Source organism: Falco biarmicus, chromosome Z (genome assembly GCF_023638135.1).
Source record: "Falco biarmicus isolate bFalBia1 chromosome Z, bFalBia1.pri, whole genome shotgun sequence".
Taxonomy (NCBI): Eukaryota; Metazoa; Chordata; class Aves; order Falconiformes; family Falconidae; genus Falco; species Falco biarmicus.
In genome coordinates, this window is record NC_079311.1 from 14,459,123 (window position 1) to 14,486,088 (window position 26,966).

At 41.2% G+C, this 26,966-nt stretch overlaps 2 protein-coding genes across 4 annotated transcripts in view; one reads left to right on the top strand and one right to left on the bottom strand.

Moving 5' to 3' along the window:
* Window positions 1-5,232: 5,232 nt before the first annotated feature.
* PLAA (phospholipase A2 activating protein) lies at window positions 5,233-23,478 on the bottom strand. Its single transcript, XM_056323962.1, has 14 exons — window positions 23,053-23,478; window positions 21,056-21,249; window positions 19,260-19,360; window positions 19,059-19,179; window positions 18,563-18,730; window positions 17,327-17,462; window positions 16,799-16,968; window positions 15,181-15,338; window positions 14,049-14,268; window positions 12,984-13,052; window positions 11,365-11,427; window positions 10,421-10,522; window positions 7,473-7,637; window positions 5,233-5,957 (listed from the first exon to the last, which is right to left on the bottom strand). Exons 1-14 carry the CDS (start codon window positions 23,403-23,405, stop codon window positions 5,392-5,394), a joined length of 2,586 nt encoding a protein of 861 aa, XP_056179937.1. The 5' UTR covers window positions 23,406-23,478; the 3' UTR covers window positions 5,233-5,391.
* Window positions 23,359-26,966, top strand: part of IFT74 (intraflagellar transport 74) — a 38,463-nt gene continuing 34,855 nt past the window's right edge. The window contains exons 1-4 of one of the 3 annotated variants that reach the window (XM_056323964.1): window positions 23,359-23,494; window positions 24,174-24,314; window positions 24,770-24,902; window positions 25,424-25,472. In XM_056323964.1, the coding sequence (XP_056179939.1) occupies window positions 24,198-24,314; window positions 24,770-24,902; window positions 25,424-25,472 (299 nt within the window). In that variant the 5' untranslated portion in view covers window positions 23,359-23,494; window positions 24,174-24,197. The other 2 variants (XM_056323963.1, XM_056323966.1) reach the window with 2 other exon arrangements.

Here is a 26,966-nt window from a genome sequence, read left to right on the forward strand (position 1 = left end):
GGCGGGGCGGGGCGGGCGGGGCCGGGCCGCCCCCGGCGGGCCCTTGCGAGGTCCCCGCCGCCCAGGTGGCGCTGGCGGTGGCGGTGGGTCCTCCGGCCCCCGGCGCGCCCGCGGGGAGCGCTGCGTGGCGCCCCTGCTGGCGGCTGCCTGCCCGCAGCCGGCCGCGCCGCTGGGTGCCGTGGCGTGCGGCCCGCCTGGGTCCGCCGGGGTTGCGGCGCTTTCGTAATTGTGTTGCGGTTTTGGTTTTGGGGGTTTTCTTTGCGGGTAGCGAGGTGGAAGTAAAACTGTCCCCAAGCATAGGCAGGACACCCTGCCTGCCTACCACCCTGCCACCCACCACACAATATCTCTGGTCCTCCGTAATGACACTTCAGTCCTGACCATTTTTTCCCTGGCTTTCAACCTGTTTCAACAGTGTGAGGACCTTAACGTATCTCTTTCCTTGGCACCTCTTTACAAGCAAAGATGCTGTCCAAAGCCTCTGGGGAGCCCAGGTAGATGACACAAAATCCAAGCAAACCACAGTGTGCAGGTAACACTGTCTTTGTGCTCAGCAGCACCTGCGGAACACCTGAATAGTCTGTAAGGTTATGCTGGGGGTGGGGTCAGGAATCATCTGCACCATCTTTCTTCTGGGTCTGTGGGGTTTTTTTCCTAGGTTCAAACATGTTGCCTTCCAGTTTGATAAGTTCCACGTCACATTGGACCTTCAAACGGCACTGGTGGTATTGTCCCGTTGAGGTAGAAGTCTACTGCATGCAAGCAGTACAAAGCTAGCAGTGATCAAAAGCGCCATGGCCAGATGATGGGTAACACAGTGGTTGACACTGTGTTTTCAGAAGGGTTAAAAGAATGTATAAAGTATCATCTGTTCTTTCTCCAGTAAGCGTGAGTCCCTGCGGGGGCAGATAATGTTCAGTCACAGGGTTGATCGTAGTTAGTCTGTGTTCTTCGATGACCTGGGTGGGTGAGAATAGATCTTTATATTTATCATCACAAAATGACCACCTTGATGGTGTAATCTGTAAAGTATCTGTACTTTACTGTACAGATAAAAAAATCTGTAAAGATGACAGAGGTAATGTTGATGAGGTGTATATGAGTTTGAGTTGAAAATGGGATCCCTTAAGCAACTATATGGAAAATAGAAGGAGTATATGCAGAACCAAGTGTTAAAGATGGATCAGGAATTATAAAACACCTAATAACTGCCTGAGCTGCTGGTTTTGCACAAAACTTGCACCTTTATTTGTGTGGACTGTTTTGAACAAATGCAGCACCTGTTCACAAAGAGTACAGATGCTGAGTGTGTTGATAAAATTATTTCTAACAGTATTGGCATTTATGTGGTCAAAGTTAGGCTTCAAAATTTACTGTCAGAAAGGGGTAGTTCACACCTAACACTTATTTCTTCCATGTGTTTGATACAGATCAACAGTGACTTAGTCCACATTTGCAACTTCATCTTTGCAATTGGAAAGTCTAGAAGAAAAAAAAAACAACAACCAAAACCCACCAAAATGGAAAGCTCAGTCTCTGGGGTAAATAAGCACCAAAAATCCACTGGAAAAAAGAGGAAATCTGAAAATGCCCAGACATTCCTTTAGGCTTTCAATAGTTGCATATGGCATCTTGTTGCTGAACATTTAAATTCACAGTCTATTCAGAACACATTTTGAAAAGGTGGGAAATAGTCACTGTCACTACACTCCAGATTTGTTGATCGTTTAAAGGGCCAGTGGGGGAAGGAACGTGATCACAGTATATAGTATTGGATCTAATTCTGCGAAGACAGCTGAAATGAGTATTTTGAAACAAAAAACTTCACACAATTGGAACCAGGAGGTTATGACATTTCCTAAAGCATTTACAGTTACTTCTTTAGTACTGATCTATGGTACTACTCTTCTACAGATTACTTGAATATATTACATTATAGCGAAGTGACTGCATCCAACGATTCATTAGTGTGTAGTTCAACGTACAGTGCTTTTAAGGAAATAAAGGTTTGAAGACTCAAGTTCGTCTCTTTCTGTCTACAACCTGATCATGACTCCAGTAGTTTTCAAAAGTCTGCTTGAGATTAGGCCCTGATGAAAGCAAGGTGCATCATAATGATAAACGTTACAGAAATTTTGTGATTCATCTATCCCAGGTTATGTGACTACAGTCTCCATTTGTCTTGGCAAGTACAGCAGTTGGTGCTCAGCTACATCAGTTTTGATTCCCTTCAGTTCCCTAGTAACACATTTTATGTTGTATGCCAAGTTCTGGTCTAGGTAGGTCCATTTCTGCTTCATAAAACCAAAGGCAGGCCTAAGAACAAAGTGTGAAGTGCTGCTACAGGCCTGTTAGCGGTTCCTTTCAAGAGCTTCCTTCTAGCTGAGAAAAAGATGCCAAAAGAATTGTATCATCTACTGAGAACTTCTGAATGCTTCGCAGAAGACACAATTTTTCTTCAAGGGGCTCTTGAAATCTCTGAAAAATACTTTCACTATTCCCCTGATGAATCAAGTCAGGAGCACTGGGCACACAGATCAACTTACTTGATGTTTATTGCTGTAGATAGCAAGCCAGCTCTGAGTCCCATGCTAAGCACATGCTTGTTTTCAGTGTCCTCTGGTCTCAAAAGATTGGACACAACGGACCTCCTGTCTGGCATGTTTTCTAGACATAGGTTTAACATACTTTCAACTGAAATGGAAACTTCATTCTGGTGACATCCTTAAGGTTTCCTAGTTGTTGGTGATCTCAGCAGCAGATTTTGTAGTACGCTTACATATATTTGTGTGTTTATGTACATGCTTGCTTACGTGTACCACCATGGAGTTTTAGAAGTGTCACTTGAAACAAGAGCCATAGTGATTATTCATTTTCAATAAAATAGGCTACTTAGTTGTTAGATGTTGAAAGACATAAAAAAAAAAAGTCCACTGCTTTGTAAAAGATAGGAGTTTATTCCCCCTTTTTGCACTCAGCCTGTGTAAGCACATACACAGTTTTGCTAGCTTGGGAAAATCCTCACTGAAAGCTGCACAAATGTATGAAAGCATATAGCGCCAACATGCTTGTGTCAAAAAAACCCCCAACCAAACCACAAAAGAACAAACAGGTATTGTAAGATGTTACAGTGTACTGCGAGATCTTGCTGTGTGTTGTAACTTTTTTTTTTCATTACCTCCATTGCCTATGCTACCACTGCCTCTCTCTATGGGGACAGACACTCCGAGGACAATTCCTGCAGGGATGGAATCCAGTGTCCCCTACTCCCTTTGTTCCCTCAGACAATGCTAAATCATGGAATGGTCAGGTATCACAGTATCCTGTAGGAGCAGCTGTCCTTCTATCCAAATATTCCTGGCCTGCTTTGTATATCGTACGTAACACATAGTGCTGCAGTTCCCAGATGAATTTTTTGCTGCACCCCATCACTTCCCTGCAAATTTAAATGAATTTAGTAGTATTGCTTAATGTACTGTTTCTTGAAGTTGCCAGAGTATGTTTATTAATGTAAACATTAATTTTTGGTCTGGGAAATTCATGACAATTTTCATGTAAAGAGGTAATCTGTAACAGAGCAATCCCACAACAACAAACCCTAAATGTTAGATAAGCATAATTTTCAAAGTAGCACATGTACAAACACAGTTAAAAAGCACAACATTAAAAAGCTGAAGCTTCAAGAATGATTGTATAGTAGGCAACCAAAATTCAACAGACAGGCACAGTATTTCAGACACGTTTCCTAAAGGTAGCTTCTTACATGTTTTCCCAGGAAGGGGCTGATCTATCGTTAAGCACTGTAAATCCTGAATAACCTCTTGGACTGCCTTATACATGAAGCTGCAAGAGAGAGATGAAAAAAACCTTTGACTAAAGCTGTGATCAAGACTGTAAGGATATGTATCTGGAAATTCATCAGGAGTGTAGCAGTAAAACTGTTCCAAGTGTGCAACCAAGGCCCTGGGAAACAAGGTTTGCTGGAAGTAATGTAGCAATTCAGACAGTTCAGTTAGACGAAGTAAAAAAAGTTAAAAGCTCTTGGTCACAAAATCTTTCACATCTAGCACAGATGAAGCAGACAGGTATCACATAACAAAGAACTCATGTGCCAGAAAATCTTGGAAACCCCCCCTGCCCTTTTTTTTCCCCATATTTTTCATTCTGTTAGTCTAATCAAAAACGTAACTTGAATATTGACCATCTTCATCTTAATTCTGAACCAAAGCGTAACATTTGCATGACTAATAGGAAATAGCATTCCCCTTTTGAGCTGAACATCTTGGATCTCTTGTAAGTACTGTGAAAAGGAAAGTAAGATCTTACAGCTACCACAGCTTTTACGTTAAAGCTACTTCATAAAACTTACACTTGTACAGTTCAGAGTATTTAAATTGTAAGGTTAAGGGACCTGTAATGATCATCTAGTCAACTGCCAGACTAGTTCAAGACTGACGAAAAGCTAAAGCAAATTAAGGACATTGTCCAAAAGCCTCTTACACACTGAGAGGTGTGGGGCATCCACTACCTGTAGGAAGCCTCTTCTAGTTTCTGCTGCTGTCTGTTCTGTACACCTGAATTTATCTCCTACTGTTCAATATGACTTTTTCTTTTAAAAATCATTTAATATTTTACAACATAAAGACACTTGCTATCAACTGGCAGAGTATTCCTGTCATTAAAAGTTAAGTCATGTAAAAGCTTTTGTTCAAGCCATTTTGCAAGATAAAAGGTATTCACTTATCAGCGAAACACAACACCTATATGGCAGTTAAGTATTCTACCCCTTGAAAAGTCACCTAGTTTTAGAGTAAGACAGTAAAAGTCATAAAACAGCTAGGTTTCAGAAAGGAAATGGAAAAAAGCTGATGGAAAATGAGGTTAATGCCATTTTCTTACCAGGATATTTCACAAGGGTTAATATTAACCAATGCTAACTAGTAAGCTTGTGAAAAGCACTATTGAACTTAACAGTTCTCAGGGCCCCTCTCTGCTGACAAAAACCATGGTCAAGAAACAGACTAATTGTGTTGAAACACAGAAACGTTGGTGGTGTGGATGTCAGTGTTGACAGTCACTGAATCACAGCCATATCCTACATTTCCATCTAGATGACCTTAAGTGCTGATATGGTTTGACTTCTTGGTGATCTGTTTTGATCTGAGCTATGTCAGAAGGGCTTCCTGCAAAGATCCTGTGCACTATAGACTTCAGAAAAGCAGTCAAATGACAAACAGTGTAAAAAGTTTTATTTGCTGTGTATCTTGCAACAATTCAAGTGTTACTCATCCTCAGCAATTTCTCAATTATAGTCTGTCACAAAATATGAATAAAAGCACTTTTTTTTTCTGCATGTGCTGTGCCTCTCAATGTGCCAATAAAAACAAACAATTACAGCAGATTAAGAACAAACTTACAGCATTCCTTTACTTTAGCTGGTTCTGAAACAGAGGCATACTTTTTTATTTGAGAGTCAACTCCAAGGGACTTAGCTAACTGCACAGCATTTTTATCATCACTGATTAGAGTCCCAAGAGCCACAAGCAACCTGAAAATGGCTTCAAGATCTTTAACAACTTCCATAACTGTGCCGATTACTGATAAACATTGAGCTTTGCCCTCAACGTTGTTGACTTTATGTAAGCATACAGCATAGTTCAATGTCAGCGTAGCAAGCGCAATGTGGATGTTCTTATTATTGCTTGATTTCATTTCTATTGCTTGTGTGATTATTTCATCCCTCTGTTCCATCATGAGCTTCTGGCCTGCCTGGCTGACAAAACAATTGCAGAGAGCTCGAAGTGCCAACAGCTGGTTTGCTTGCTTTCCTTTAGGGTTCAGAAATTTAAGGAGAAGGATGATAAATTGTACATGATCCTTTTCACTGCAGAAGTTCTCATTCACAGTGGGATGCCTGACAGACAATCTAAGAATGTCTAGGGCTGGAAAAACAATATCTAAGAAACAAAACAAAACAATTTAGTATTAATATTGCATTATATGCAAGTGTGCTGGTAAGTTTCAGACACAGAACTTCTTAAAGCCCTAGCTTTGGGAACAGAAAGTAACAACTTTCATGCAGAAAGATTCACATAAAGCACAAGTTGTCTGAAATTCATAAAGACAAGTACTGACAAACCCATTCTAGTTACACTTTAATTACTCACAAAAGACATGCTCCTTAATTTAGATTAGCAAAAAAATCTTGAAAATATTTCCTAAAAACTCTTAAGTGATAACACTAAAGGCAAGCACAAAATACGGTAACTAATCCAAAAGGTTTCTGAAAGCTGCTCAGTGACTGTATACCCCTACACAGGCAGCATCTCCCTTTGTCCTCATTCCATATCCCATAGTTTAGTAAAACTCCTTACAGAAAGAAAAATGAGGGGGGGGAAAAAAATTAGACTACCTTAAACTCTGCCAGAATTTGCAAAAGGGGGAGTGGGGAGAGATGTCCTCAACTGAGCTGGAAATCCTTGTTTTCTTACAAGGAAACTGAGCGTTTGTTCAGTAGTTCCCCCCCAACTTTCTCAAATTTCAAATATATCTGGCTCCTTGGGTCTACTATCAGTATTCCATACTTATAACCTGCTTAGCTACTTATTGAGCAGTTTTTCCTGCAGATATACAGAATCTTTATAATTAATGTTTTGTACAATGCCAAGTCTGAAAGGTATGAAGACATCAGCCATCACCAGCTCCCTGCTGTGCAAAACAGCCTAAGCGATGGTACATAATGAAGATGAATTTTCAATACCAAAATATTCTTCCCCTTAATAAATCTTTGACTGCATTTTCAAGAAAGCAGTTCATTTAAACAGCATGTTTAAACATTTAAACTGCATGTTTAAATATTTCTATATGCAATGTATACTTTTTTCCCCAAATGTGCAGTAACCAAAACAGCCTTTCCAATCCATCCATATTGACAAGACATTATCAAATGAAAATGTATCAGCTCTGCTTGCATTCATTCAGAATGTCATTTCACTAATGCAGTTCTGACCACATAACCTAGCTTCAGTAAGAACTTCTTTTCTACCATATTAAGCAGGAGCTACTTTTGAGATATTTTTAATAAAATTGATCTCCATAATTATTTTCATCTTCTATTTGATAACAACTTAGGACTCCAGCCTCACGCTTCTTTGCTCTATTTCCAAACAAACCGCACACTTGAGGATGCTCCTGCTAGTGAGATAACCATGACTCTTTCCATCAGTTTTCTCCTTTACATTTCATACTGTGCTAACAACAAAACTTGACAACCAATTACCAATTTCACAATTCATGCCTCTGCCCCTGCTACTGACTGGTGCTACCAGCATCTGTTTATCATCTTCTGGTTTCTGCTTGGGTTATAAACTCTTTTGGGACAGACTCTGAGTAACAGCCAGCATAGTAAGACTTTTGGTTTGTGGTGAAGTATTGATGAGGTGACAGTTCAAAAAATAATTGCAAGTGTCTACCTTCTGGCCAGTTAACTGCTCTCCACAAAGTCTGAATTTGCTGTGCCGTAGGTGTTTCTGCAGAGGTGTTGCATGTTGCAGACAATAACTTTTCTAGGATTATCAGGTCATCCTCTGTAAGCTTATGTTCTTCACTTGCATTTCCATTAAGCTCCTTTAATTTGCCTGTAAGACCAACAGAAAAGGCATGGCTTTCTGACATTAGAACTTCACAAATCCAGATCTTGAATGGAGTACTACAAAATCACTTTACAAACAAGTTACAAGTATCGTACTTGTTTTGGACAGCTTTAGATTTTAAACATTACTTTTCTCAGTTTCATCATTTTCTAATTTTAATTTTTTAACCATCACAATGCAACACAGACTCAGAATTCACATCTTAGCCTACATGCAGGCAAAAATGCACTAAAGAATCATAAGGCCATTAGTTTTCATGACTGAAATATAACTCCTTTTTTGCTCTTTTCTATTATTAGGTAGTAGAAACAATAAAGAAACAGTATGTTCTTGGTGTGATCACAGGTTTTGTATTTTTACCTAAAGTAAATGCTTACCATAGGCAAAATATGATTGTACCATGTCCTATATTCAAACGTCAATGTAATTTAAAAATCAAAGTATTGGAAATATTTTTATGTACGTCATGCTACACTAAAGGGATCTAGCATTAAGCACCTGCCAATCATGGTCTGTCCACAATCGATGAAAAGACGTCAACAAACACACAAGAAGGCAGCATTACATTAGTCCACCCTTACAGAGTTTTATAGTATGCACAAAAATCAACTGTGGGCCCTTTATGAAAAACAGCCATACAGCTCTTAAATCTATCCCAGTCCAGCCATAATATTTACAAGTATATTTAACCATGCACTATTACAAAACTGCGGGAAACTCAGTAAACCTAATTTTCAGATTCTAAGCTTAACAAAACAAAAAAAAATAATCACAAGCCACTAAGCCTGTAACCAATAGTTACCCTTCAAGACTACTGGACAAAACTAAACTGATGCACTATGTTTTTAAGACTAAGTAAAAATTCTGCTTTGCTATAACATAGGAGAATGAAAGTCAGATACTCTTGCTCTTCTCCCTCTACAAAGCTCTGTGCAAATCTAAGAGGAGGCTAAATTATTTACTAGCAGCAACCTGCAGAAAAGTTTTCTGGTTTGTGAATCTCTTATCTTCTCCCTTAACAAACACCAGAGTGCAAGAAAATTCAGGGAAACAGGACAAGGCTGACTGAATATTCTTGACTGATATTTTTGAACAGAAAAGGAAACCTGAACAATAGGTAGATGAGCAATACTGCAACAGAAGGCCCCAGAGGGTCCCAGAGAGACCTTGACAGGTTTGAGAAGTGGGCCCACGTGAACCTCCCTCAGGAGGTTCAAAAAGGCCAAATGCAAGGTCCTGCACCTGGGTCCAGGCAATCCCCAGCATCATACAGGCTGGGGGATGAATGGATTGAGAGTAGCCCTGAGAAGGACGACTTGGGGACACCAGTGGATTAAAAACGGGACATGAGCTGGCAATGTGCGCTTGCAGCCCAGGAAGGCAGCCGTACCCTGCTTGCATAAGAAGCATGGCCAACAGGTTGAGGAAGGTGATTCTCCACTCATGAGACCCCGCCTGCAGTACTGCATCCAGCTCCCGGGTCCCCAGCACAAGTAAGACATGTACTTGTCACAACAAGTCTACAGTAGGGCCACAATGATCAAAGGGCTGGAACACCTTTCCTATGAAGAAAGGCTGGAATAGTTGGTGTTGTTTAGCCTGGAGAAGAAAAGGTTCTGGGGAGACCTTGTTGCAGCCTTTCAATACTTAAAAAGGGGCTTGTAAGAAAAATGGAGGGAGACTTTTCATCAGGGCCTGTAGTAATGGGTTTTAAACCGAAAGTGACAGTGGAGCAGGTTGCCTAGAGAGGCTGTGGATGCCCTATCCCTGGAAGTGTTTGACGTCAGGTGGGATGGGGCCTCGAGCAAGCTAACCTAATGAAAAATGTCCCTGCCTATGGCAGGGGGGTTGGACTAGATGATTTTTAAAAGGTCCCTTCTAACCCAGATCATTCTATCCATTCTATGATTCCATGACTGTAAGGCCAGGAGCTTTCCCTCTCCAAGAAGCTAGATAAAGGTGAATAGTTTTTCTAAAAATCAGAATTTCTTGTTTTAAGTTTCCTCACCAGACTATATAGATAACTACAATATTTTCAAGCTCTATAAATAAAGGGGAGAGAAGGAAGAAAGAGAATTTTAATTTGGTGATCTTCAAGACAGGTGCATTGTGAATACAAACTAGTTCTGTAAAACCCTTAAATGTACTAAAGTACTCTACAGAAACATACTGAAATAAACTGGTGATTAACGGGTAGAGATTCTGTGGAAATTTGCAGGAAATACAGAGGAAGAGAGAGAATAAGAATGAAGCATGGGAAAAGACAAGGTAAAACAAGCCAATAGTAACTTTTACCAAAAGTGTGTCCAATTACTAAATTTTGTACACTGCCTTCTCTTCTTGTTACACAGAATGTTCCTTTTAAATATAAATAAAACTCAAAAGATTACATTGTATGGCTATCTGGTGAACTAAAATTTTCACGAGCAAAACCAGAAAGGGAGTGCACATGACCTGTATACCCAGCAGACAGTTCAGATGTCCTAGCTTGATAAAAAAAAAGATGTCAGACAATAGCAGATAAGCAGAGAGGGGAGGGGGAAAAAAAAAGATAACCTGTATTAGATAAGGGTTCTTGTGAAATTTACTTATACTTCTAAGCATTCAAATACATGCACCATTAAAAAGCAATTAATGCAATTTTAAAAGGTCAGAACCAACAAGCAGCAGAAAAGCTTTAGGAAATCACTTAGCTTTTAAAAAGATCTAACATGAAGTTACTTAAAACAGATGAAAAATAAAACCAGCACTGAAATTAAAATGCTGACCCAGTATCTGTGTAGGATTGGCCTTGTCAAAGGTGAAAGTATCCTTCTTCGGAAAATAAATATTTTCAGCTTGAGCTGCAGCTAATTGGTAGGCGCCCGTTCCTACATAAAGGAAATACGAAAAAGTTCAGCAGTGTACCAAAGTGTCTCACATAGAACAGTATCCTACCAGTAAGTCTCTCCTGCTGGACATGTCTCAGAAAAATATATTTAAAAAAAACTAAATGCTTATGCAAGTAAGTGTCATTCCTTACGTTATTTTTACAGTCAAGGGTTAAAGCAATACCTTCAAAAACAGTTTTCCCTCCATGTAAAAATGTATTACACAAGTGTAAATTATTAATAGTGATTTCTGAATTACATGAACTAAATACAGGTATTCATAGGAATGGGTACAGCAGTTACACATGAAAATGGCAACAATTATTTTAGAACAAAGATCCCTTCTGCCCCAAATCTTATCTTTTCATTACTTTCATAATGAATATGTGAAGTATTTATATACTGGAAAATTTGCAGGTATGACAAAGTTAAATCACATGCAATAGTAGCCTGAAATCTCTTCAGAAATAGAGTAATAAAAAGCTTTAATCATGACCTATAATGATTTCCTAGTATCACAGGTGAATTAGTGGCTGATACTGTGTAATTTCCATTAAGTACACATATCAGTTTCTTTGATCAACAATGTAATGCACTAGGAAACTAAAAAGTCCTCTCAAAAAGCTTACTATTGTATATATTAAAGCTTCTGCGCATGATTCCTGCATGTAAAAGAAGGCTCTGTTATCCTATTTTGTGAATAATTTGCAGAGTATAAGCAGCTTCAATCCGCTCATTTTTTTAAATTAAATATAGATTTGCATCAATATATAATCCATGTCAAAGTTAAAGTCAAAGCAAAAGATCAGGGATGATTTTCATTGGTAGGCATCATTACTTACCTGTATATGGATCAGCTGGAGCTACTGCATTTGATGCTGAACTAGGAACATAGCGACCAGCACCTGAATAGAGACATAAGGCTTTTTAAACATTATCACTGGTAAATAGGTAATGTATACCTGTATTTAATAACTAGTTTTCAAACATCACTATTACAGGCATTATTCTGCACTAAAGGAATTCAAAAGAAGTCTTCAACACTTCCTAAAATTTCGGGATTAAATCTATGCCTATGTGTGAGGGTGGTGGTGATAATGGCATTTGCAAGCTAAGTGACCCACAGCTGGGAGACATTTTGGCATGGTCTCTGGTACCCACTGGCAGCACAGAGGCCCTCACCAGATACCTTATCTGTGACAGGCTCCAGGGGGAGGGCACTGCTGCCCAGGCCTGGCCTCCCTCTGTGCCTGGGGCCAGCAGCTGCTTTTTCTGTGGGAGGTGGACTTCGACTCTGTGGCACTGAGGCCTCTGGTGAAGGAACTGTAGGGTCTTGCATCTGCAGACACCACAGCCTGAGCCACACAAATCAAGAGAGGAGAGATAGCTGGAGACCACAGTAGAAAATGAACAGAGAAAGACTGACACAATGGGGAAGGCCAAAGGCTGCAGGTTTTGGCAGCAGTACAGAGGCTTCACTCCACCTGTAGTTCTGCAACTGCAGAACAGGCACAGTGCCCTGGCACAAGTGAGGACTCTCAAGAGGGGATGCATCAGAGCCAGGTGAGACTGTACGTCATGTCTGCAAAACGGGGAAAGGTAAGCAGCAGTGATGGGAGGCTTCCTCCTGTAGGGTATGGAGGCACCCATCTACTGACCTGACCTGATATCTTGACAGGTTGGTGTCTGCTGGGGGCCAGGATGCTGCAGGGAGACTGACAAGACTTGCCTGGCCTTCAGACTACTACCCTGCTACTCTTCCACAAGTCCTGGAGTCCTGCCAAGAAGTCCTGGAGAGTATCAAGAGTGATTAGAGAGCTCTATAGGCAATGGTAAATGGCCCAAGTGGTGGTTTTTTTGATGCTGCCAGCAAAGCAAAAAATATTTGAGTAGAAACAGACTCATGAAATGGGTCAGAAATTTGCTGCATGGCTGGTTTTGCAGGCAGGACTTTGGCATCAGTGACTACAGGACCCTCTTTGAGGAGCAAGAGCTACTAAGCATGGATGGGAGAAGTCTGACAAAGCAAAGCTGTAACACCTTTGTAAACAGGCTTTCTAAACTAGAAGATGGACTTTAAACTAGCTATGTCAGGGAGAGTTAGAATCTAAGATTTAGGGTGGAAGGAAAGGAATAATAAAGAAAAAAAAAAAAGCTACTTCTGTGAACATACCCATTCCCACGTGGCCATGACTATGACAGTTTGACAAAACATAAGGTTTAAAACCTTACTTCTCTACCAGAAAAGACAGTGACAGGATGCAGACCAGACAGCAGAGGGCTCTCCTCTGCTAAACATACTTTGACAGTGGCAGAGTCCACCTCACCAGTCTGGCCCACACTACAGCCTCAGATGGAGAACTACAAGCAACAGCGGTCTGGAGCCAAACACTGAATGCAACTGAACCTGAAAAAATACACATCTTAAATGCTATCAAGACAGATTATGAATTTACATTACCTGTGAATGGATCTGCTACAGGCAGTGTGCTTGACCCAGTTGAAGAGCCTGGAACATAACGTCCAGCACCTAGTGAAACAGCAAGACAAGGCATGACTACTATACACAGCTTAATGTTTTAAAACGTCAATACTTTTCACACAGAAGTAGCTCAAAAATAAGGCCAAACAAGAGGTCTTACAGTTTATTGTAGCATTACAATAAATCTGATCCTATGCAGGCAAATGCCCCCTGATGCAGAACAAGTTCTGCCTAATTTGAGTGTCAGAAGTTTTCTTTTCTGTGGCATATGCATTACACATTTGAACACAGCCAAAGGATGACCGCAGCTCCCCAAATTACATATGAACCTGATTAGCCTTATGTTTACATTTCTATTTCATTGCAAGAAAAAGATTTAGCTCAATTATTTTAATGACATTTTATTCCTAACTTCATCTTTGTGAAACTAGTTGAAATAAGTGGTTTATGTTGTAGCTGTGATAAGCAGGATGTAATTGATTAATGTGGTTCACCTTGTAAGTAACTTGTTCCATTTCCTGCCCAAAAAAGGGTCATTTATGTATTTTGCTCAGTTTCAGTTAATTCTCTAGCTAATTTTTTTTATTTATTCATTGCCTTAACAGCACTCTTAGACTAGTATGAAAAGTGCAAGGTTTTTCCACCAGGAAAAAAAAAAAGACTGAAAAATACAACTGGCTTGATTAAAATTTTGTTGAAGATTTGTTCCAACAAATACTTCAGAAGTTTGTCAAGTTTGCATATTTTTCTTGTCAGATTCATCTGTGCCTTGCCCTCAATCATTTGTGGACATGAAAGTCCTGTACAAAAAGTGCAAGACCTACAACACTGAAGTGTGCCTGAGCAGTGAGGTGGATTGAAAACTTGACTGCACAACCAGTCTTGGAGGGTAGTGATCAGTGGCACATCTAGTTGGGAGGCCAGCCACTGGCGGTGTACCCCAGGGGTTGGGAAGCTGGGCCAGAGTGCACCCTCAGTGAGTTTGCTGATGACACAGAACTGGCAGGAGTGACTGAAGTAATCATTTAAGTTTCAGTTCTTTACCTGTATATGGATCTGAAAATTGAGCACTTGTACTCAACAGTGTTTGCCCCTTAGTGTTGTCCATAATAAACTTGGCCACCTGATCCAGAAACATAGGATTTAGGTCATTCTTTTGCAGGAAGTTGTATGCAGTCAGCCAAGGATCATCAGTGATACTATATGGTAGTTTGTAGGAAGGCCCACTTTCATTTACATCAATTGTGAAAACATAGTCATACTCCTTTAAGCAGAATAAAAATAAAAATAAATTAGAATTTGTCAGCATTTTTTCCGTAAGATGTATCAAATGAAGACTAATAATGACCAGGGCTAAGCCTAGAAACTTTAATACTGCTGCTTGCAGCCTGTATTAATAATAGTATCCTACACAGCCTGCAAGTAAAAAAATACTTAAACCATACTCTGTGTTTTCCAGAATTCTTTGTCTCATGAAAAGCAGGGTAGAATAACATATCATGATAATGTCTGTGCAGAATACAAAACAACAGATACATCAGACAACTCTTATGGCCAGCTGTGGCTGCCTGCAAGGGTATAAGGAAGTGAGATGCCTCAAAATACTTTCATCTTAAAAACACACTTGCAAAACTAGAAAACAATAAACTCCTAAGGTTTCATTAAACCATGTGAGACATAAAATCAGTATTTCCAAGACATTCCTTTTGTAGTGGCAAAAACCAGAGACTTTTCTGTGTATATTTCAGTAAAGGAAATATTTCTCAGCTTATCTGTCTTCAGATTCAGAAGTTAATATAGAAAAGGAGCACAGAAAGCCTGGTACCTAGTATTTTAGGTAACCCTTGCATTTTAAGTTTTACTGTTCACTTCTTTTGGAAAGGAAGTTAAAACTAACTTTTCAAGACAGTAACTTTCTCATTTCTCTACTAATAGTTTCTTTCCAAAATAATTTGTTTCCATTGACTTGCTTGTTTTACAAAATGTGTTTCTAAACTAGTAAAGTGAGTGGTACTTATTTATACTTCTGAGTTTTAATAGATCAAAGATGACAAAAAAGTACCAAGTACATATTTTCTATATTTATTTTATCTACGCAAAGACTGGACTAAATTTTTAATGGGAAGTGAAGCATTTTACTTAGGAAGCAATAAAACCAATTAAAGTTGGCATATACCTTTCCTTCAAATAAAACCTTTCCAGATGTTTGCTGCGTGGCTCCAGAAGAACCAACAACATCGCCAATCTTTATCCATCTCCGTTCACTAACACTCCACTGATACGCTTCTACTTTCCCATTATCTTTAATAAGCCGTGTCTGTCCATCTCTCGTTCCTGTAGACAGGAGTGTTAAGAGTTTGAACAAACTCAACAATACAATTTACTTTGAAAGAAAAAAAGGAAATATTCAAATAGTGCTCAAACTTAAAGATTAAAAGATAGTTCACCAACATTTAAAGTCACAGCACAGGAAGTAGCTAGATACTTGTGGTTTAACCCCAGCTGGCAACTAAGCCCCACACAGTTGCCCTGGTGGGACGGGTGAGAAAATCCAAAGGGTAACAGTGAGAAAATTTGTGGGTTGAGATAAAGGCAGTTTAATGGGGAAAACAGAAGCTGCTCACACAAGCAAAGCAAGACAAGGAATTCAATCAGCAATTCCTACCAGCAGGCAGGTGATCAGCCATCTCCAGGAAAGCAGGCTCTGTCACGTGTTAACGGTTACTTGGAAAAACAAAATGCCACGACTCTGAACATCCCCCCTCTTCTTTCTTCTTCCTCCAGCTTTATATGCTGGGCATGACATCACACAGTGTGGAACTCACCTCTAGTTAGCTGGGGTCAGCTGTCCCAGCTGTGTCCCCTCACAACTCCTTGTGCCCGCCCCCCGCCCCCCCCAGCCGACTTGCTGGCGGGGTGGGATAACAAAGATATCCCTGAATTATTAGCAGTTTCCAGCACAAACACAAAACATAGCCCCATACCAGCTACTATGAATAAAATTAACTCTAGCCCTGCCAAAATCAGCACAATACTATATGCTGCAACAAGAACAGCAGAAATCTTGACAACAGGATTTTATAATTGTGATGATATCTGACACCAGACTAGAGTTGCAAAAGCAGTCCTTAAGTATTCCAGAAGTTTACCATTTTCCTAGGGAGATGACCATCAAGAAAGGTGATATTCTCCCATGGTCTAACAACTGGAAAGCTTCACATGATTGCAAGATTTATGCCACTTGCTGATCAGGGCCAAGGGCTGAGGTTACTGGTTACTTCACCTTGGGATAAAGTATTTGTCTATTTAAGAGTAATCTTAACTGCGACTGCTTCCACTGTATTGTCAGTAATCTCCTGAGTACTTTGAAAGTGCGAACTGCGTCAAGATTTAACTATTTTTCAAGCCAAAAGCTAAAGAAAAAAATTTGCAACTACTGTTCTTTTAGGAAAAAAATTCCACATCCAGCACTACTTTTAGAATTTCCTGTATCATATACTAATGGCAGCTGGCATAGTGGAACCAAAACATCTCAAACACACTGCAGCATCCTGAATTCAACCTTTATCTAAATTATAGGAGAAGTATTATTTACCATTTTAGTTTAATTTTTTTTTTTAGACTCACCTTCAAAAGAATCAATGAAAAGATATTAGAGCAAAATTAGGCATTTTTTCTTCAGCAACTCTACTGAAAGAGATCAAAGCCTTGATTTTTGAAACTACAGGAAGTCTCAATACCTCAGAACCAAGATCTGGAGACATCTCTAACATGACAAAAGAACAACAACTTACCAGGTTCCTCAAGATGTTCTCTTCCAGGAAGGTCATTAGCATCAATGTCTCCTAAATCACCAGTTTTAGGGTCAATGGATGCTTGGGAAAGCTCATTTTCAAAGGCCTGAATCTCCTCAGCACTTGCTGTACGTTCCAAAGACTCTGTAAACACTCTTATAATTCCATCACTGAATGGAGAGAAAACATTGAAACAGAAATAGTAATACCCTATCTATAGTATCATTTTAAAATCAAGGTAGGATATGCCTATCAAAAGGGCTCTTTATACAGACAGCACTTGTAAGTCCATTCTCAGTCTGTTCATGGTTTACCACATTCTTGAAGAACTCTACCTCTGCTATTAACATAACAAGAGGTTAACTTCGTGGATGAAGTACAGCACATGTTTAAATTTAATCCCCACACATACTTTGATGGCTGTATTTTTAAATGTAGATGAAACTGAAATCCAAAGTGAAGCCTGCAATTTCATCAAGGGTTTGCAGAGTTATATCCAAAAATACACTGACAGTGAAACCTCAATACCTTGCACCAACCACGATGTCACCATTGTCTAACACACAGCAGCACCATACAGACTGAGCTGGGAGTCTGATTGTTTGAGCACATTCCCCTTGTTTCCAGATTCTAAGAGATCTATCCTCTCCAGTAGTTACAAAATCTGAAAAGGAAAAAAATATTAAAACTTCTAGAATTTATTTTTAGTGCACTGTGATACTAGATACCATTCTAGAACAGGGTACCTAAAAGTCAGAACTGTCAAAGAACCTTTCTACAATTTAATACTTATCTCAATTGCAAGAATACCGCATAGTTGTGGTGCATAAAGTGCATAACTGCAGACTAAGCAGCCAGATAGGAATTCAATCATGCTTGAGACAAACAAAAGAGATTCCTTCCTCTTTTTTTAAGAGTTTAAACAAAGAACTTTGAACAATTTTGTAATCGTCAGTATTTTATCTTACACTGTATTTCCATACTTTCACATTTGCTTTAAATTCAGATTTTTGCAAGGTATGTCTGCTTTTTCAGGAAGCACACATAAAGCACTCTCTATAATATATATAACAAATTATATTAATTAATAATAAATAATAATATACTCTATACAAAGGAGCCTGTAAACTCCTCAGTGAGGAGTTTTGAAGCATAGGACATTTATGACATTCACATCCACTAACATACATGCACTTTACCTGCTGAACAAACGCCCGTGTCCCATACGCCACACAAGGTCACTGACTTGAGAGCTTCTTCTGCAACTGTCTGCAACAGTTAGTTCTGAACCTCTAAACTTCTAACTCTGAAACCAATGCAACTAAGCCCCACACATAGAATTCTTAACCTAATCTATTTATAATGTATTTCGAAAACTTTCTGTGGAACTATCTAGATTTCCATTACTTCAAACTGGAAAGCCATGCATTATCATTTTAGTACGCTGCAACAGTGCTGAAATACAGGTGTCAACCTAGACGATAGTTTTGCCTGTCACTTTGCCCAAGTTTCACTTAAGCCTTACGATTAGGCCTAACCCAGGACCTTTTATCTCATCTACTGCCAAAACAATTCTGCCAGAGGTGTGAGGGTATGATTTGGAGTCCATTAGAGAAATTGTTTTAATTATTTACACTAAAGGAAAGAAGTAAATTAAACACTACTGAGTTCTTTAGTTGTGGCAGCTCCACAAAACTACAGAATGCCTACCTTGACACTTCATTTTGGAAGAATGTTGGGTAACAGTCGCAATAATAATCCTACCTTTACACTGAGGGAAGACAGAGATGCTGTATATATAATTTGTATGTCCGTAATACACCTGCAGACACTCGCCAGCGATCTGCCATCTTCGAACACTAGCATCATTAGCACAGGAAAGGAATTCCACTTCACTGAGAATAGCTAAACCTCTCACGCAATCTTCATGTCCTTTATGAAAGAAAGGAAAACTTTTAATGTGGCTCTTCTTTATATTAGCAGCAATAGACCATTTCTATTTAGTTCACATCTAAGTCCTGCCAAACAACTTTCATTATAGGAGCCATTAAAAAAAGAAAAGCAATTCATTGCTCACTACTTTCTGGGGAAAAAAATCTAGTTCTTTTAAAAGTGATGTGATTTCTGAGCATATAACATAAGAGACTTTAAAAATCCTAGGAATTTTTCAATTTATCTACAGCTTTGTGGTGCTTAGCGTTTTTCTCTTCTTAAAAGAGCACATGACCCGGATGAAATTATCATCTTCAGGAATATTTACCAGTGAATGTTCTTTCACATCTGCCTGCCTTCCACAGTTTAATAGTTTTGTCAGCTGAACCAGTCAACATTAATCCCTGTTCAGGTAGTATTTTCACTGCCCATATTGCAGCTGTGTGACCCTGCAAAAAACAACACTCTTAGACTCGTCAAAATCAAATTCAGAGTACCTATTTTACAGTCATGTAGAGGAACTCCATACCTTTAATGTCATCATACATCTGTCATTCAACCAGACCTTGGCTGTTGCATCCCATGATCCACTTAATAGTGTGCCAAATTTCCCAGATGAAAGGCTGCAAACTGGAATGAATGTTCAAATCAGCACTGACAAGTGTCCTGCATTGCCACCAGTCTTATGCCAGCAATTTAAAGAGATTTACACGGTATTAGTAGCATATTTGGCGTTAAGAAATTTGAGGAAGAGTTAAGTGGAACTGCAGTTGCACTGAACCACAGAAGGAACTTAAAAATCTCTTCACTTTAGATTACAAAGTTTCACATCTTTTTGCCATTCACATTTTTAAATTTCTCTTAGTACTAAATCTCTTCTCAGGCTAGAATATGTTGACAAACAGGTTAGACAACTAGTCAAGACACAGGATTAATGCAAAGGTTTAGTTTTGATAATACAGAGAAGGCTGAAATTTCATCAATGTACACTAACTTATGTCCTCAAGAAGCAAGATTTTGCACAAATAATACTTAGCTCATCTTCTTAGAATGCAGCTTACCAAGAAATTGTAGTGCATTAAAAATTTTAGCAAGAAGATAATCTGAAAATGCTCCAGTAATACACAGGTATATAACTGAAGACATAGAGTGCTGATAACGTTTACTAAAAAGTTTTAAAAAAGAGCTACAGCATAAATGGAGTACCCTGTCCATCTGATTGTTCATAAAAGTATGGTCTTACGTTTCTTGCTTCTGTTACTCCCCAGTAAGAACCAGACAGTACTCTACACCACCACTTGTCACGTCCTACTTTTTCCCCTGCTTTAAAACAGATTTTACAACTAATGTAATTTTACATTTTTTACTTTTTTACTTACTGTAAAAATGGCTACTAATACATTTTTGTACGGGAATCTACAACCTGTCTAGAACGCCTCATTCCTTTTCACACCTCTGAGGGGAGGATGTCACATGTCCATCCCAGGTTTCTGATAAAATAGATAAGCTATTCCATGCCTCTTTAAACAGTGACATTATTTTCTTTCTTTCTCAGATAAACCCAAGATGTTTGTAAGACAAAAATACATTTTAGGCGCTGCTTGGCAGTCAGGGTACTTTCAATCTGGTCTCCACAACCATTCTTTAACACAGTTTAAAGATCCCCAGAATCTCCAAGACTTGAAATGTTTATTTTTGACAGCCTATAATTACATGATCAGACAGTTCAAAGGTCTATTAAATAGTACATCAGCTCACAAAAATAAAAACTTGGTATGCTAATATGAAAACTGCTGAATCTTTTATATCTGGAGAAAAGGTATACAAAAAGTTGGTTTAATATGTCACATGTTGCAGTGACCTGACCGAAGAGAGATGAAATTTCTGCAGTGAGCTTTTAGTGTTTACTGTGTATTTAAAGTTCTGATTAATATTAGATCCCCATCTAAGTAATACAATGGGCAGTGAAAACTTGTTTATTTAGGAAGCTGACTTTTTCTACTTCTATCAATTTTGACACAAAAATTAAGCTTAATACATGGAGAACTAAATTAACTTCTTAAAAATGCAACTCTTGGCAACACATAAACTGCCATGTGTTCACACATATAGTAAAAGCTCAAGCATTCATCATTGTAAACTTGAAATTTTTGCCATGAACTGTCACTACACAAACTGAGATTATAAAATCCTATTTGCAGAGACCATAATCAAATAGCTTGCTACATTAAATACCAAAGAAAATAAAAATAAAGTTCTGTAACTTCAACAAACAAATCATGTTAACTTTTATGCAACACACTCCAAAATAAAATGACTACATACCTGTGTTCTTATGACCCTTAAGGATGTAAAGGGGAGCTGTGCTGTCAACTGTGAAAATGCAAATATTATGATCATTGCCACCAGTTGCAATCAGCCCACGAGGATAGAGGTCACTTGGAGGTATGATGCACACACAAGACACAAAATTTGAGTGGCCACTCATACAGTGCATTTCAGTAAAACCCCTGTTAAGACTAAACATACATGGTAATCAGTTCAGAGTCATGACAAAAGCAGTACTTATTTGAGGCACTGAATTAAAATAGTTTTTTTTACACTCCAGCTCTTGAATTAGTAACTGTGCTTGCATTTTGCTGAATAAATACTGTGGATGACCTAGAAGGACTGAAAAACTTAAGAGAAAAGTTATATCCTAGCATCCCAACCCAGTAAGCAGTATTTAAAGCCTTTCACTTGTTTTTCAGTAATAGTAGGCTTAGAAGGACTTAGTTTTGGTTTTCCTTGCTCGCTGGCAAACACTATGCCCAATTCGATCAGAAGTAGTTACAGATTGCCTTCCTGAAATCTTTTGCTACCTCAATATTCAAGTATGTATCCCAATACACTCTAAAATAACAGAACACATCAACGAAGATATTCTACTTCCTGCCAGATCTACTCACTGGCTCTTAATTAGGAGCACTGTAGGTAATGGTTAAATAGATTATAACTGAGTCAAGCAGCACCCTTATTTCTTATCATGAGTAAGTTAATCATGTCTTCCTCACACAGTCCTCTGAAATGATGGGTTAGAATTAGACCTCCTTTCCTGCAGTAAATTTCTAGGCATTTTAACAAATTCTTCCCCTTGTGATGACAGATTCAACAAGACACAATTCGATTAGTTAGTCTTATAGCTAGACCAGAGGGGGTCAACTAGAAAGTGACAGCGATCAATTTAAACACTTGTATGTATTCAGGTAAATTTGCCAATTACCTCTTTCACCGAAAGGCAGTAGAAAGTGTATTGGGTTTGTGTGGCAAAATTTGGAGGGTAGGACATGAGGCTACGGGAGCGGCTTCTGTAAGAAGCTGCCCCCATGTCAGATAGAGTCATGGCCAGCTAGCTCCAAGAAGCCAATATACCCACTGCTAGCCAAGGCCGAGCCCATCAGTGATAGTGGTAGTGCCTCTGTGATAACATAGTTAAGAAGGGATAAAACAAGTCTGCAAAACAACCTGGCAGCACAAGAAAGGAGTGAGAATATGTGAAAGAAACAACTCTACAGACATCCAGGTGAGTGAAAGAAGGGGAAGAGGTGCTGCAGGTGCCAGAGCAGAGGTTCCCCCCCAGCCCGTGGTGAAGCCCCCGGTGAGACGGGCTGTGCCCCCAGCCCCTGGAGCCCCCGGGGGAGCAGCCCCCCCCCCGCAGCCCGGGCAGGGCCCCACGCCGGGGCAGGGGGACGCCCCGAGGGGGCTGTGACCCGCGGGCAGCCCGCGCTGGGGCAGCTCCGGGCAGGGCCTGTGGCCCCGCGGGGACCCGGGCTGGAGCCGGCTGGGCCGGGGGGGCTGCGCCCCGCGGGGGGGCTCACGCTGGGGCAGGTCGCGGAGAGCTGCAGCCCCTGGGAAGGCCCCGTGCTGGAGAAGCTCACGGAGGGACCCCGGAGCGGAGCAGGGGCGGTGTGAGGAGCCTCCCCCGGGGCGGCAGCAGCGGCAGGGGCAGCGTGTGAGGGACTGACCGCAGCCCCGCTCCCGGCCCCTGCGGCGCTCGCGGGAGGAGGAGAAAACTGGGAGCGCAGCTGAGCCTGGGCAGAAGGGAGGGGTGGGGGGAGGGTGCTCAAGATTCTGTTTTAGTTCTCATTATCCTACTCTGATTTGACTGGTAATAAATTAAATTAATTTCCCCATTCGAGCCTGTCTTGCCCACGATAACAGCAAGGGCGCGGCCGCGGGGACCGGCCCGGCGCGGCCCGGCTGCCCCTCCGCGCCCTCCCTCCCGCACGGCGCCATCCGCAGCGGTCGCCCCGGCCCGGCCGGCGCCGTGGCCCGGCACTCACCCGTCAGGAGCCCACAGCCGCGCAGTTCGGTCCCGGGAGACGGACACGAAACCGCCCTGGGGGAAGAGGCCGCGGGTTAGACCCCGCACGTCCTGCCCATGCCCCACCAGGGAGCAGCGAAGCCGGTAGCCGCCGCCCTCGTCCGCCATGGCGGGAGGCCGCCGAGGTGTCCTGACACAGCAGCTAAACCCTCCGATGTGGCCGCCGCCGCTGCCACCGGAAACCGCCAAGCGCCGCGCCGGAACCGGTGTCAGCGGGCGCGCCGGCGGGGGCGGCGGGCCTCCACGTCCCGGCAGGCGCCGCGGCGCAGAGCGGGCCGCCGTCCCTCGGCGGGCGGAACCAAGCCTGCGCATCTCGCGATAGCCGAGCGCTGCTCGGCGCGGTGGTTGCTGCGATACCGGCTCCGTTGTCGGCGGAGGGTTAATGGCTGCTGGCGAGTCCGGTGAGAGGGAGAGGCTACCGCGGCCCTGCGGGCCTTCCCGTGCTATAGCGGTGGCCGTCGGCGCCGGGTGCCCCTCAGTCTGCCGGCGGCGAGTTTCTGTAGCCCCGGGGGAACGGCGGTGCTGCCTGTCGGTTCGGGTGGTGGCCGGCGGCACCGCCATCTCAGAGGCCCCTCCGAGCGGCTGCCTGACGGCTTCGGCGATCGAAAAACCGCCTCTGTACGCGGCGGCTGGGGGGAGCTCCTCGAGGGGCTGGTGACCGCCGCCGGGCTGTGCCAGGGGTCGCACAGCCGGGGGTTGCGTTGGTGAACGGTGGTGCGTGAAGGGCTGTACCCAGGTAACCCCGGTGGGTTTGACGGCAGCTGCTCGCTTCGAGTGTGTGTCACAGGCTTGAATTCCGCGGGGAGACGCTGCAACAGTAAAACCCACAAGGATTAGCTTAACAACACAAACTGAGGGCTGACTAGGCCGTGCCTTGCCTTGCTGCGGGACCCGCTGTGGTCCTCAGAGCCCTCACCCTGTACAGGAGCCTCTGCCTCCTACCGTGCTCATCCAGTAAGCAGGAGCTTTGCAGATTTCTAAAGAGTAAACTCCTTTTAACAGGTGAAACAACTAAGCTTTAAAGAGTTGGTTTCTGGTAAAGACCTTGTGCAAATTAAAGGACAATTTTCTTCTTCCCAGAGAGAAACTCAAAAAGCAACAAATATGGCCAGTAGTCACAGACCTCCAATAGCTCGTCCTTCTTCCAGAGCGGGAATAGGGCTGACCGCGAGGCCTGCCTCTTCATCAAGGACTCCATCAGCAGCCAGAATAGGAACAGGGGTATGTTTAAAAAAAACCAAACACATAAACCCAACTTCGATACATTTATATTTCTATGCATTATTTTACAACTTTTTTAGTACCAAGACTAAAGCAATAGTTTCTCATGAAAAAAATAAAAATTTTAATTTTGTGGAGAATTTTACTTCCTAATTTTGACTGAAAGGGGGTCAAGGAGGTCTTGCATCAAAGAGTTCACCTGGGAGATCTTAATAGCTGTAATGTTGCAGACAGAGGGAACAATGAAAAGCTGCTCAAAGGTAATCTCTTAATGCTTCTGCAACAGACATTTGACTGAAGCTTTGTTTCCTTTAAGAGATGTAAATGCTAAAAATTCTTACAGGAACAGTATAGAGACTAACTTTTTAATTGTTTTAGCAATTGCGTAAGGATAATAAATTCATACTTCAGAGTTGGGAGGTTTGTGGTTTGGTGTTTGGGTTTTTTTTTAATAGATGCCTCCTAGTACATCAAGACCCAGTTCTCGTGGTGGTTCAACTACTGGAGGAGTTTTACCATCTCAGATTAAAGTTGCAGACCGTCCAGTGACTCAACAGGGATTAAGTGGAATGAAAACTGCAATGAAAGGTATTTTTTACTGAGAATAGCTATCAAACATGTCTGCAGACATTTTAAAGGAGTATTTAGGGGTTTAAAGAAAAAAAAATCAATTGCTTTATAAATTGCAGAGTGAACAGCTATGATTAATAGGAGTTGGAGAAAGGAAAGGAAGATTAAAGCATCCCTCTTCTTTTCTTTGGTCTTGGCAGTCGGTGAACAAAAAGGCTTTTCTGTGCCTGAGTTGTCTTTAAAAATTATTCAAAAGAGTAAAGATAAATTGTGTCTTCCATCACTGCAGAATAATTAAAATACTATCACATAGTAACTATTCAAGTTACTATTCAGTAACTGGAAAAAGCAATGTTTATCTTCACAACAATCTAAAATTAATTTCTGCCCTCATTTGTCTTAATGAGGTAAAATCTATTTAAGAACGCTGAGAAGATGGCAATTCTCTGTCTGAAAATCCTACAGATTGTTTTCATAATTTACAGTTCATTGAAATTAGTTGTTTTCTAACAAAATGTTATCTTTCTCGCATTTTTCAGGTCCTCAGAGACAGATAATGGATAAAACATATTACCTGGGACTACTGAGGTATGTCTTAACAACACATGCAAACTGCAGAAGGTTTAATGCTGTGTTCCCTTGCTGACAGGAAGTTTGTTGAGCTTAACGATAATGTGGAATAAGTGGTGTTCGCTTATAATGAAGTCTGTCCTGTTGTAAGAGTTAAGGTCATTTTGTATATAGTTCGTAGGAACAAAGGAATTTTATGCTTATGTCTAAGTACAGGTAGATTCCTTTGACACTTTAGGCTTGCAAAGTTAAATGCACTCCTACAACGTTAGTAAACGAGGGGTCAGTGATTTTGAGCTTCCACCTGTAATGCTTAATAGGTCTGATAGCACCGTTTGTATGAAGCAGCATCACAAACTAAGCACTTTTTAGTGTACATTTCAGGCAGTTTACTTGGATTATACATTGAGCTAACACTGAAAAACACAAGGCCTTGCAGAAACTGTATTGCACGCTACTTTGTCAGTTGACCATATTGCAGTATTGAATAATCAGTCCTAAAAGATGTCATTTTAAATATGAATGATATCCACATTCTGTGAAATCATAGAATCATTTAGGTTGGAAAAGACCTTTGAGATCATCAAGTCCAGCCATTAACTCAGGACTGCCAAGTCCATCACTAAACCGTGTTGCCAAGCACCACATCTATTTACATGTTTCTTAATGTGCCCTCCCTGGGCAGTCTGTTCCAATGCTTGACTGCCCTTTCAGTGAAAAAAGTTTTCCTAATATCCAACCTAAACTTCCCCTAGAACAACATAAGGCTGTTTCCTCTTGCCCTGTCGTTTGTTATCTGGGAAAAGAGACCAACCCCCACCTGCCTACAACCTTCTTTCAGGCAGTTGGAGAGAGCAAGAAAAGCCCCCCTAGAGTCCCCTCTTCTCCAGACTAAACAACCACAGTTCCCTCAGCCACTCCTTGTAAGACTTGTTCTCTAGACCCTTCACCAGCTTTGTTGCCTGTCTCTGGACACACTCCAGCATGTCTACATCCCTCTTGAAGTGAGGAGGCCAAAACTGGACACAGTAGTGGAGGTGCAGCCTCACTAGTGCCAAGTATAGGGGGACCGAAACAATGGCAGTCTGCCCCATGCAGTGTTTTGCTTGGATGTGCCCGCAATCTTACAAGCTTGACTACCCTACAGTCTTCTACAAATGGACCTTGAGCTTGTTTGGAGGTTCTAGCAGGGGACTGCAGCTATCATACACCCTTGACTGATGAACAGTACATCTCTTATCAGGGAAGGTTGTCCTCTTTGACCGAGCTTGCAGCTTCATGAGGGACATGCATGGAGCAGTGAGGGAGGAAGGGGCCATCTGCCTAGCCAGCCGAATTGGCCAAATCAACCCTGATGATCAGTGAGGTGACAGATAGCACAGTGAGATAGCCCTCACATCCGATACTGTGATTTTTTTTCTTCTCCATTTGGGAATAATTCACATCTATTTCATCAGCAGGGACAAAAAGCAATTAAAACATTTTATTTCATATCCAGCTTTTCTAACAATT